We start from the raw sequence: 12,500 nt of genomic DNA, 5'->3' as shown, positions 1-12,500 counted from the left end.
TAGCGGTAGCGCACGGTCAACGCAGACTGCCACGGAGGCCGTACGTAGGACGCACGGCGGGCGTAGGGGAACCGTGCGTCGACCCTGCGTTGCCCGCAGGTCGTCACACAGACCGCAAGGCCGCCGTACGTTGAACACAGGGATGCCTTAGGACTACCCTTCGGCGACCGTGGAAATAGTGCGGCCGCCGTAATTTTTTGGGGGGTTGGCAAAATTCATTTTTCATTGATAAGAGCCTACGGTAGCCGCACGAATAACGCAAGCCCACCGTACGCCCTACGTACGGTCGACGTGGAACACATCTACGTCATGGCTACGGCTTGTCGAATTGCTACGGCCAAACTAGAAATGAAAAAGTTATAACTCCGCGCTCTAATTCCACGGAAACCCCTACAGCCTGTAAAAGATAGCCATATGGCGTAGGACCACCCTGAGGCCACCTCAGAAACTCTGTGGCCGCCGCACGTTTCTGTAAATTCAGGGGTGGTACGGCCGCCGTATCCTAGCCGTAGAGCAAATGTGACTCATGCTGAAGGAAAGCGAAAGGGTTGTGAGGATTTCAAGCTTTGGGATAGAAACAAGTGTTGTGAATAATTTTCTTACTTCAAGGACACTCTCAAGGACTGTCATTGAAAGATGAACAGACCACAATTATAGTCCTTTATTGTAATATTTTGTTGTACCCCTTTAACATTTTCGCAAGGTTCTTTATTGCTTAATTTGCTGCAAATATCACTGGTATGATGTCAAATTTCTTTAGTTTCTATGTTTTCTTCCATTCATCTTTCAAGCCATGATGCTTTCCCTTTTTATTTCCATATATCTGAATACACCGGTGTTTTCTTGCTTAATAACCAAATAATTATAATCAAAATTTTTGTTTTTTTAATTAGCATTTTTAAAATTAAAATCAGACTTCCATTGACAGAAAATGTACAAACTATACATATAATGACACACAAGTACACTTAATGTGGAAGAAAGTGCCTTCTCAATTACTTTCATTTCAATTTCAGAAAAAATATAGATAAATCGTTGTTTCTGGCAACACCCAACTTCAGTCGCTCCAGCAGTCGCTGTTTTCCTTCGTCTTTTTAATGTTGAATTTCACATTAACGGTACTTGTGCGTCATTTTTTTTATATATGGTTTGTACATTTTCTGTCAATGTAAGTCTGATTTTGAATTTAAAAAATGCTAATTAAAAAAAACAAAAATTTTGATTATTTTTTCCTTTAAATTGAGATCGCATAAAAACTTGACCTGATTGAGCGAAATGAGATACATTTCTAAATTCAGCATGCAAAACGCATATTAGGACCGTTGAGAAAACCGAGACCTCTGAAATGACGCAGACCAGTGTAATTGGTTTTCCACAAGTTGTGTATATTTATTGGCATCCACATCGGTGGATCTTCATTGGTGCTTTTTCGTTTGGTGAGGCACAGAAAGATTTTCCACAAATATCACATTTGCATGGGCGTTCCAAACTTCGTTCTCATAGCCTCATTACAAGGGCTCTTTTCAAGATCTTCAATGAACCTCTGACAGCCACCACTTGTAGCTGATTTGGAGTGAGAGTCCCTGAAATGATTTTTAAGTACTCAGTAAGGGTTTTCTTTATCATTCCTGTAGCTCCAACTATCACTGGTATAATTTCAGCTTTCTTCAATTTCCACATCCTCGACCTCATTTTTAAGATCCTGGAATTTAGTCATTTTCCTGATTTCTGTAACATTTAGTCCAAAGTCATTGGGTACTGAAATCTCGATCAGCAATGCTCACTTTTCCTTTTTGGGTTTGAGCACTATGTCTGGACGTTATGCTTTGTTTGCAAAGTCCACATTTGATGGGATCATCTTGTCATGCATGAGCATTACTTGTTCATTATCAAGGATTGGATTTGGTTTGTGTCTCCATGATTGTTCTTGGACTGAGATGTTGAAATGCTTACAGATGTGCCAGTGGATTACTCTTCAGAAGTTGTCATGTCTTTCTGTGTGCAGCTGTTCCGACATGAGTTTTTTTTACATCCTGAAAGGAGGTGACTGGTATTTTCTGTTTATACCCCACAAAACCTGTATTTCCCCAATTTGGCTCAATCCTGCCATTTTCTTCAAGGCATTAGTGTAATGTCCTTTGTCTTGAGCATTTATGATGACTCGTTATCCATCCCAACTAATTTGACCTCTTGTTAGCCATTCCAAAGAGCCTTCATTGTCGATTACCTGTCCTGTCAAGCTCTTTTTAAAAAATCTTCCTGCTCTTTTGTCATTCTCTTATTTGTCAGAGTATATGTGATGATATTTCTTTTCGTAGTTTTCTTTTTTTTTCCTTTGCAATCATTCGGGCTGTGTTTGTTTATGTTTCATTTTCCTGTATAGTATCCATCATTTGGACCTGTTTTTTGGAAGTTTGTTGCTCAATGGATTCAGGCTCTCTTTTCTAGCTTGTGTTATTCTTGCTCATGTCCAAATCTCATCCAATACTCTGTTGAGCTTTTTCATTCATTCATTTTTCATTCAATGAGTTGAGCTATTCCGCTAGTCCTACACACATTGTTCTGTGCACTTGGTTCAGCCAGATCAGGCCACCTCCTCCTCCTCGTCTTGGTAAGTACAACCTCGGTATGCATTGGTTTTTGTAAAATATCTTGTGAATAGTTAGAAGTTTCCTTGTTTTGGTGTCTAAATTGTTGATCTCCAATTGTGGCCAGTTTATAATTGCACAGCTATGTTGGAATACCGGCACTGCAAGTTGATTTATAGCTTTGGTTTTGTTTCTTGGAGAGAGGGATGACTTCAGAATTAGTCTTATTCTGCATAGGTACTCTTTGCTGATTATTTTACGCAATTTTTGGGGGTTGTATCTGGGGGCCTTCTTTTATTCATAAGTATTTGTAGGATGCTTCGTTTTCTCGTTCCTGTATTGGTGTACTTTGATCGAATGAGATGTTGGATGTTATTTTTGTTTTTCCTTGTACAAATGTACATTTGGAATATTTGTCAACACCAAATCCATTCGGATGTCCTCTGAGTACTGCTTTACCAGTTCCAGTTGATCTGCCAATTTCTTACCATTTGGCACAATTCATTTCAGATCATCCATGTACAGTAGATATGTCACCTTTCTTGTTTTTCACCAGTATGACTTCTCATGTGAATTTTAAGGTACAACGGAATTTTGAAAGATTTTTCACAAATTGTGCATTTGTTTGGGAGCTCAGAACTGTGGATGTTCATATGCTGGTGAAGGTCAGATAGTTGAATGAAAGATTTTTCACAATTTCCACATTTGTGTGGGTACAAAGTGCGGTGGATCTTCAAATGTCTTTTGAGGTTTGACGATGCAATGAAAGATTTCCCACAAGTTTGACATTTGTACGGAAACTCACCAATGTGAATTCGTATGTGCATTTTCAGGTGTGATGAATGCTTGAAAGATTTTTCACAGGTTGTGCATTTGTATGGTCGTTCCATGCTGTGAATTCGCATGTGTGATTTCAGAGTTGACGATATTTTGAAAGATTTTCCACAAATTTCACATTTGTACGGGCGATCACCAGTGTGATCTCTCATGTGAATTTTCAGGTCTGATGATTTCATGTAAGATTTCACACAAATTGTGCATTTGTACGGGCGCTCACCAGTGTGACTTCTCATGTGAGTTTTCAGGTCTGATGACTTTACATAAGATTTCCCACAAATTTCACATTTGTATGGACGATCACCAATGTGACCTCTTATGTGAGTTTTAAGGTGTGATGACCTTTTGAAAGATTTTCCACAGGTCGTGCATATGTGTGGACGCTCAGAACTATGAATACGCTCAGTACTATGAATACGCATGTGTTCCTTCAGGTTTGATGACCTGGTGAAAGATTTTCCACAGGTTGTGCAGATGTGTGGACGCTCCTTACTATGAATACGCATGTGTTCCTTCAGGTTTGATGAGGCGTTGAAAGATTTTCCGCAAGATGTGCATTTGTATGGACGCTCACCACTGTGAGTTTGTGTGTGAGCTTTAAGTCTTGCTGGCTTCATGAAAGATTTTCCACATACTGTACATTTGAATGCACGCTCAGCACTGTGAATTTGTGTGTGATCTTTAAGTCTTGATAGGGTAAGGAAACATTTTCCACATGCTGTACATTTGTATGGACGTTCAGGATTGTGAGTTTGCACATGAGCTTTAACTTTTGAAGGGGTCATGGTCATGAAAGATTTTCCACAAATTCTGCATTCGGAAGTGTGGTCACGATTGCGGATTTTCATATGGATCTGACGATCTGATGGAGAAATGAAATATATTTCACAATTTCCACAATTACGACTTCCTGTATCAACATCTTTTTGACAGATTGATGGCTGATGGACTTTGTGAAGAAATTCATTCTGAGTGAATGTGTTTTGCTTATTTTTGATCATATGTGTCTGGAAGTGCACAGTCAAAAGGTTTTTGCAATGAGTGCTGTAAGGGCACTTAAAACATTTGTACATCGCATCAACAGTAATCACATGGTGCTTTTTCATGTGCAGCTGAAGTGCAGATTCTGTGGTAAACTTCAAACAGCATTTGCCGCAGGGGGTCATCTTTTTCATGACATTCTGTTGGATGCCTGAGGAAACATACAAAGACAACGTTGTAATGACAACTTTTGTGTAATGTATTCAATAATTCACACAATAATTTAAAATTCTTCAAAGGAAACAAATTATATTCCAAGGCAGCAACATCATCACCATCTTAACCCATGATATTCAGGCACAGAAGGTGCTGCATACACATTACTTCCAGAAAGGTCTTTTAGAAAGTAATAGTTACCATTTTGGTAAATCATCACACCTGCACGCATTTCATTTTACCTACCCTCGGCATGTGTCAACCTTAATCAACTAATCCAATTTCAAAATTTGACATTGGGTACCTGGCAATTTGAATCGTGGGGTTTCACAGGATCAAAACACATAATGAGCACAGACTACTATTATGTATGGGCAATAAAGTCATCAGACCACAGGATGTGAAAAAAGATGCACGGTTGTCCCATTACCGGGAAGTTCAGATGAAGTCCTGAGTGTGGAATATATCATGTGAAGAAAGGTGTAAATATATATATATATATATATATATATATATATATATATATATATATATATATATATATATATATATATATATACAGTTGTAGTTTCGCCGGTGCGTCGCCACGAGCACGACCACCAGATGGAGCAGTGGAGTCGTCTCGGCTCGATCGCCCGGAATCCAGACGTAGCTTCCGGACAACTCCGGAACCCTGTTACGGGTGCCTTAACGCACCATAAACTGTCAATATTCTGTCCACGCGGTACAGGGTCAATCGCTGAATCTCGATACACCTAATTATCCACGCAGACAGAAATACCGAGAATTTATACCTCGTCGGAACTCGTATGGAAGCGAGCCGCTTAAGCGCGCTCGTTCCACGTGCGTTGCCGAACGGTTTTATCGCCGAATTCCGTTGGCCCGATTATCTTGTTACCCCGGCAATGGCCAGCTAATACCTCACACGCATGACACACCCAGTCAATGGCAGAAATGGACACGACGAGCTGAGTACATTCAACAATAGGATATTTATTACAAGCAGTGGGGGAACTGCTAGGGAGCACGTAAGGAAAGATTTAAACCGATTATTAGAAGACACGTATGTACAGCACGGCACTTATGCAATTCACTACTTGCCAGACTGGCGCCACAAACAGACACATGCACACCCAGACAGAATGATTGGACCCTGAGGGTCTTTATTGTGGCTCTCCAGCCGACGAGGACAGTCCGGCTGTGAGCCAGGGGCGTCAGGCTACCTTTCCGCGAATGCATGGCTGGACGTCCCCTTCTCTTGGGACTCTGGGTGGCGTCGTCGAACCAGCCAGGTGGAGCCTCCAGCGACGACAGGAAAAGCTCAGTAGCCGGGGCGAGGTCAATGATTGCGAGAAGATTTCCAAAGTGGGGAGCCGGGTCGAGGTTGATGCCCAGAGCAGAGAGAGACCGAAAACCTCTCAGAAAACCGATCTTTATAGGCCCCTCCCCCCGTCCAACGACCTTCGGCGCATGTGCCCTCGTAATCCCTCCCATTGGACAGGAAACATCATGCGACTCCTTGTCCGCTCCCCATTGGACAGGCGCGCGGTGGTCGGGGCGCTCCCATCCCTCTGGGCGGAGTCTCCAGCGGGGGCGTTTGGTGGCTCCGCCTTCCGCTTCACCCCAGACCGCGTACTCAATGGCGATTATCTTGGATCGGAGGCGGAGCATGGAAGACGCCTGCTGTCTGCCGATTGGCCACGGAGGGACGGCATGTCTGTATTGGACTCCGCCCACGCACGTGCCTGAAGAAGATCGAAGTGCCAGTTCCATGCCAAACGCGAGAGTGGCACCGTTGTAGTATTTATTGTAGTTCTAAAACAATTGTAGCACATTCACATTTAATAACCGATTAGACTAGGGAAAGGGATATCTATAAAACATGTACTTATTGAGATAACTGATCTATAGGACCTGAATGTCTGTGTGCTCATAGCTTCCAGATTCACAACAATATGTATACACACACACACAAGAAGGGCACTATTCGACGTCATGACCTTGCCAGATATGGCTCCGCCCATATGATTACACCATTATACATACTTGTACCAAGTTTGATATATATCGCTGAACCCAGATCCGAAATATTAAATAATTCTGGCCAACAGATCATGCGTCCAATCAGGTTGAAATGTAAAACATATGTTACACATGACTACAAGTTCATAGCTTTGATGTTTCACAACAATGTATGAAGCAGTTCAAGAGAAAGATTTTTGTTCAAACCAATATGGCTGCCAGATCATGTGACCTATTAATTATTCGTGAACACCCTGGTATCCCGAAGGCTGAGGGAACATGTAAGTAAAGCTTCCAGTCGATCTGTTAAGCTGTTGTGGAGAATATTTTTAAATGTTTATTTTGAAAAAAATCGTAGCTGCCAAACCATGTGTCCTATGACATCATAGGTGGAGAACCTTTTGTTCCTCATGGATAGGCGCTCATATCTGTAAAGTTTTGCCTCGATCTGTTCAGCCATTTTGGAGAAGATTTTTGAATGTTTTTATGTTAAAAATATGGCTGCTGAACCACATGACCGATGACATCATCAATTAGTGCTGCCTGTACCTGTGCAGCAGGATGAAAGTCCGAGTCTTCATGTCCTTGGTGCTTCCAGTCTTGCTCTACGGATGTGAGACTTGGCCTCTGACCAGGGATTTGAGATGGAAACTTAATTCCATTGGTACCAGGTCTCTTTGAAGAATCCTTGGCTATCGCTGGTCGGACTTTGTGTCCAACGAGCAGTTGCTGAGAGAGACTCAAATGAGATTTGTTACCTGCATAGTCCGTGAGCGTCAGCTGCAGCTGTGACTCGTTTTTCCTGACGTTTTCATTTTCCTGATGCTCATTTTTGTTTCCTGAAAAAAAAAAAGTGGCTCGTTTTCCTGACGCTGATCCTGTTCATCAGATTCTCTCAGCAAGGGAGCATCGTGAGTGGAGGAGGCCAATGGGCTGACCACGTGCCTCGTGGTTGCAGCAGCTTGATCGGCATCTCAAGGAGATGTGGATGGGCTAGGCATCTGCCTGGGGGATGGCCAGACAGAGACCCTGGAGTACCGGCAGAAAGTGGATGCAGCCATGCACTGCTCTGGCGCATGTTCCCACATCTGACCTGACTTCTCAATCATATTTTGAAGTTTCATGATGATTGATTCAGCTGTTCAAGAGAGATATTTTAAAAAATATTTCCCATCAATCCAATATGGCTGTCAAACCATGTGATCTACCAATTATTCATGAACACACTGGTATCCCCAAAGCTTGGGAAACGTGTGTGAAGTTTCCCTTTGATCTGTTCAGCTGTAATGGAGAAGAGGATTTTTAAAGGTTTTTCTGTTGAGCAATTTTAAAGGTTTTTCTGTTGAGCAATTTATCCCCAGGTGACCCTCAAATTTTCATTGTGATCGGATGTGGCGTTCTACATATGCAGTTATGACGTAATAACAAAGGCACCTGGGACATCATTTAAAAAATCTCACATTCCCCATGGGGAGTACTTGACAGTGCCAAGTTTCAATGTTTCCCTGGAGTGGTTTTAGAGATACAGAGGTCCAATGTTTCTCCTCTTTTCAACATGGATGCCACACCATGTGACCAATGACGTCATAATTATCATTGAAACCTTCTGCATGAGTAGTTGCATCAATGGTGAAAATTTAGTGTCAATCCATCAAATGGTTGCAGAGAAAATGGAACAACAAAATGCAGACATGTACGTATGTTGTACGTATGCACGTACGAGACCGATTGCTTAACCTCGCTTTTCGCCTCGCAAGCACAGGCTAATAAAATATAATAGTGTTACTTGTTAAGTCCAGTGTCCATTTGGTCTGAGGTGCATTGATTGCAACATGAGGCAATGTATTATAGTTAAAATGCGACTTGTATACTTTTTACCGAAACAAAACAACCTAAGCTTTTCCAAATGGGACAATTGATGGCAGCAGCCTTTCATCTCTTGAAATTGTCAGACTTTATTTTCAAAAATGAAAAATGTAACATCAGTTGTGTTATTCTGTTTTTCCATCATCAAATAATTATGCAAACATTCTGCTCTGTTCCATTTAGAAATGGCATATGCACTTGTTAGCATTTAAATAAAACAAATTCTGAAAAGCGAGAGTAACTGTCAAGACTCCACAGCTGGCTGGCCTGTCTTGGCTCAACACAAAGCGCAAGTGGTGCAACATGCCTGTCTTGGGCAAACAATAACTCCAAACTGCTTTGAAGGCTGGCCAATGCCCCAGTATTCTTCACAGGGATAATACTCCATGGGAACAACCCCAAAAATTGGGGCTTTTTAACCACCAAGAGAGACAAATTCGGACATATATTTTTGAAGTCTCCAACATCTATACTTTATGTTTGGTATATGATAGCCTTGGACAAATTGTAGATTTTCCAAGTTTATCACGTGATCAGTGCAAGGACCTCAGTATCACTGCTAATTGCGTTTTTGGTCATTACCGTATTTTCCGGTGTATAAACCACGGCAGTGTATTCACCGCACCCGTTTTTTCACCCTCAGGAAAAAAAAAAAACCTCTTCCGGTGTATTAACTGCACCCATGTTTTTCACCATCAAAATAAATGAATGTATTGATCATTTTATTTTCTGATCGAGATCAAAATACATTTGTACATTAACTTGGTATGGAACAAAGTGAGGAGTTATCAACATGCTTACTCCTATGTCCGCTTAACTTCATCTAACAGTCTTATTCTCATTTTCAAGAAGTTGAAGAGAGAGGAGAGGATACCAAGAAGCTTTTATTTTTCTTTCTTATTTTTTAATATTATAAAGAGGATTTTTTGTTACAAGAAAAGGGATTCATACCGGTATTATATATATATATATATATATATATATATATATATATATATATATATATATATATATATATATATATATATATATATATTCATTGTGGATTTATGGCCCTGAAAAGGGCTGTTTGGGTTTATGAAAAATTTTCAGCAAACCCGAGGAAATCCTCGTTCAATGCTTTCCTCATCGAAGACGGCACGAAACTACTTGTCTAAATCAGGGTAAAGAAAGTCCCCGTCACTATCACCATCATTTGCAGCCTCCTCCTCCCAAATGATGTCGGCCTCTTTGCCATCCATGTTGTTGGAGATGCATTTCAGAAATGCTCACTTGATGATGTCCGACAGTATCTCCTCCCACACCTTGACGATCCACCCGCAGATCATCAGAAAGTCGACCTTTCTCATCCTCCTGCTCTTGGTGTTGGTCTTCTCCCCACTCATTATCCAGTCAAACCAGCAGCGACGTTGCCTGTTCTCGAATGGCTTGTTGATCGACACATTGAGGGGCTGCAGGAACAATTTCATCCCGCCTGGGATGATGACGAGATCGGTGTTGGTTTGACGGAGCAGTGCTTTGGTGTCATCGGTCTTGTGACAACTGAACACATCTGGGACTAGCATGGTGCATCATCGGGAGAGACCGCCATCCGGCCTACTACACCAGACCGTACGCACCCAGTCCTGGACCAGTCCCTCGTCTATCCACTCCTTCTACTGCGAACGAACAATGATGCCGGCTGGAAACTTGTCTTTTGGTAGTCTTCCTCTTGAACATGACGTACGGGGGAAGCTTGCCACCGTCTGTGGTGAAAGTGAACATGACGGTGAATCAGTCCTTCTCGTGACCAGTAGTGTTGATCGTCACATTGTGCTCCCCCTTCACTCTAATGGTGGTCCTTACGAAGCACAAAGCGGCCCTTCCTCAGGATCATGTGACCACCCCCAGCCTGTTGTCGGATGCATGTAAGTTTGTACGCAAGCTTATTTGAGGTGGGTGCTCTGTTATTACACTCTTGCTATTGTGAATAATTCTTCTTTTGACGTGAGACCAGGTCTTCTTCTTCTTTTGTGTTTAATGGCGTTTTCAGAGCCGTGAGGCTCTATATACCACACACATTTCAACACTGGGTGTCTCCAGACGTCACTTTATTTAATTTTCGCACATGGTTAATAAAACGCCGTGCAAGTTCTTAACCTGAACCGATTTTCAAAATTTAAATGGTGGAATTTGAGCTAAACAGATTGCTAAAAAAAAAGTGTTCATTTAGAATATAATTGAAATTCAGCATTGATCGTTTTTAAGACTGATTTTTTTCTATACCTGTGTATTAACCGCACCCCAAAATTTTACCTGTTTTTGCTGATACAAAAGTGTGATTTATACACTGGAAAATATGGTACTTTGGTGTAGAAGTGTCTCACTTTGAACTATTTAAAACCCATTACTTGATGTTGTGGCTTGAGAAATTGTTAGTCTGTCAGATTGTTGAATGCCTTACCAAAACAGCAAATAAAGAATAACAAATGGTGACATTTCTGTTATCTTGGAAACCACAAAAAAATGGCACGAAATCATCAGCAGAGAATGCAAAAACATGAAACACACTGAACAATAAGTACATGGGTGATCATTGCATTCTGATCGCCAAAATAATCCACATAAACTTAAGGATCTTACTTAATTTTGTAATAAACTGACAATTAGTGCACCGTCATCTGATACCAGAAACAGATATCAGAAAGTTCATTGTTCTCACTTTAATGGTTTTCACATGCCTGCAACCTGCACATATCCGTGCACTTCAAACCACTTGCAAGACATATGCAGTTTGGAAACTTACATGACGGGGCAAATTTGCATGACAGTAATTGTAGAACAGACTTTGCTGTAGGATTGCCATCCATCCAGGATAATACAAGATTGTAGCCATAATCTACCATTTCTTGACAAGCCGGATCCAATAGGGGATGGAATGTCAGGGCAGCTTACTAAAGTTAACCTCCAGATTCTTGCTGGATAGTTTGCATGAATAGAGTGCTTGAGCAGACAGTCAGCATGAGGAGGAAGCTGACTGGAATCAAGTTCGCCTTTCTAAACACAGAATCCATCCATATTCAAGTTCATTGAAATCACTAGTGCCTGGTTTAGAACTGCACATCAAACAAGTGAAGTTCTGAAGGATTCTGAAGATCTCAGTGGAGAACTCCAGTTTACCTTCAGCTTTTGAAAAGAATCCTCTTGAATGTTTTAAAATTCAGATCAAGTCTCTTGATACAGTGCTTACAGAAAGTCTACATACCCTTTCAAATTTTTCACTTTTTGTTGCCTTAGAGCCTGGTATTAAGTTGCATTAAATCAAACCTTTTCCACCTTTATTTATACATCGTAACCCACAACTCCAAAGTGAAAAACAAATTCCACAAATTTCAGAAAATTAGTTTAAAATACAAAACTAGAATATCTTGGTTGGATAAGTGTCGACTCCCCTGAGTTAATTAATACTTGGTGAAAGCACCTTTGACAGCAATTACAGCTGTGAGTCTGTTGGGATAGGTCTCGACCAACTTTGCACACCTTGATTGGGAAATACACACACACACACACACACACACACACACACACACACACACACACACACACACACACACACACACACACACACACACACACACACACACACACACACACACACATACATACACACATACATACACGCACACTATGAGACCTGGCAGTTCTGTTTTACCTGAAACCCACCCACATGTGGTGATGGCAGGCAACAAAAACAACTTGCATGTACACACACACACACACACACACACACACACACGACCCTGGATACTTCGAGACCTGGGAAGGATCCATTCCACCTTCTGAAACGCACATATACAAAATAAACTTCATAGCTTTGTCCAGGAATTGTGACCCCTTACTGAAATCAAGATGGATACTTTGAGCCTGCCCTGGGAGGACTCCATTTCACATTCTGAAACCCCATATGTACATACATACACACACACACACACACACACACACACACACACA

The 12,500-nt window shown here is 41.4% G+C and overlaps 1 protein-coding gene across 1 annotated transcript; it reads right to left on the bottom strand.

Moving 5' to 3' along the window:
• Positions 1 to 2,318: 2,318 nt before the first annotated feature.
• LOC147033347 (uncharacterized) lies at positions 2,319 to 5,054 on the bottom strand. Its single transcript, XM_085871592.1, has one exon. It carries the CDS (start codon positions 4,598 to 4,600, stop codon positions 3,122 to 3,124), a length of 1,479 nt encoding a protein of 492 aa, XP_085727718.1. The 5' UTR covers positions 4,601 to 5,054; the 3' UTR covers positions 2,319 to 3,121.
• Between the last annotated feature and the right edge of the window lie 7,446 nt (positions 5,055 to 12,500).

Source organism: Eptatretus burgeri, chromosome 2 (genome assembly GCF_056783735.1).
Source record: "Eptatretus burgeri isolate ZD-2024b chromosome 2, Ebu_testis_v1, whole genome shotgun sequence".
Lineage (NCBI taxonomy): Eukaryota > Metazoa > Chordata > Myxini > Myxiniformes > Myxinidae > Eptatretus > Eptatretus burgeri.
Note: the sequence above shows the minus strand (reverse complement) of the source record. Positions and strands in the feature narration are given on the sequence as shown.

What these genes read in the sequence shown, in the direction of transcription:
- LOC147033347 (XM_085871592.1), bottom strand. Translation starts at nt 4,600, where the DNA reads ATGAAAAAGATGACCCCCTGCGGCAAATGCTGTTTGAAGTTTACCACA.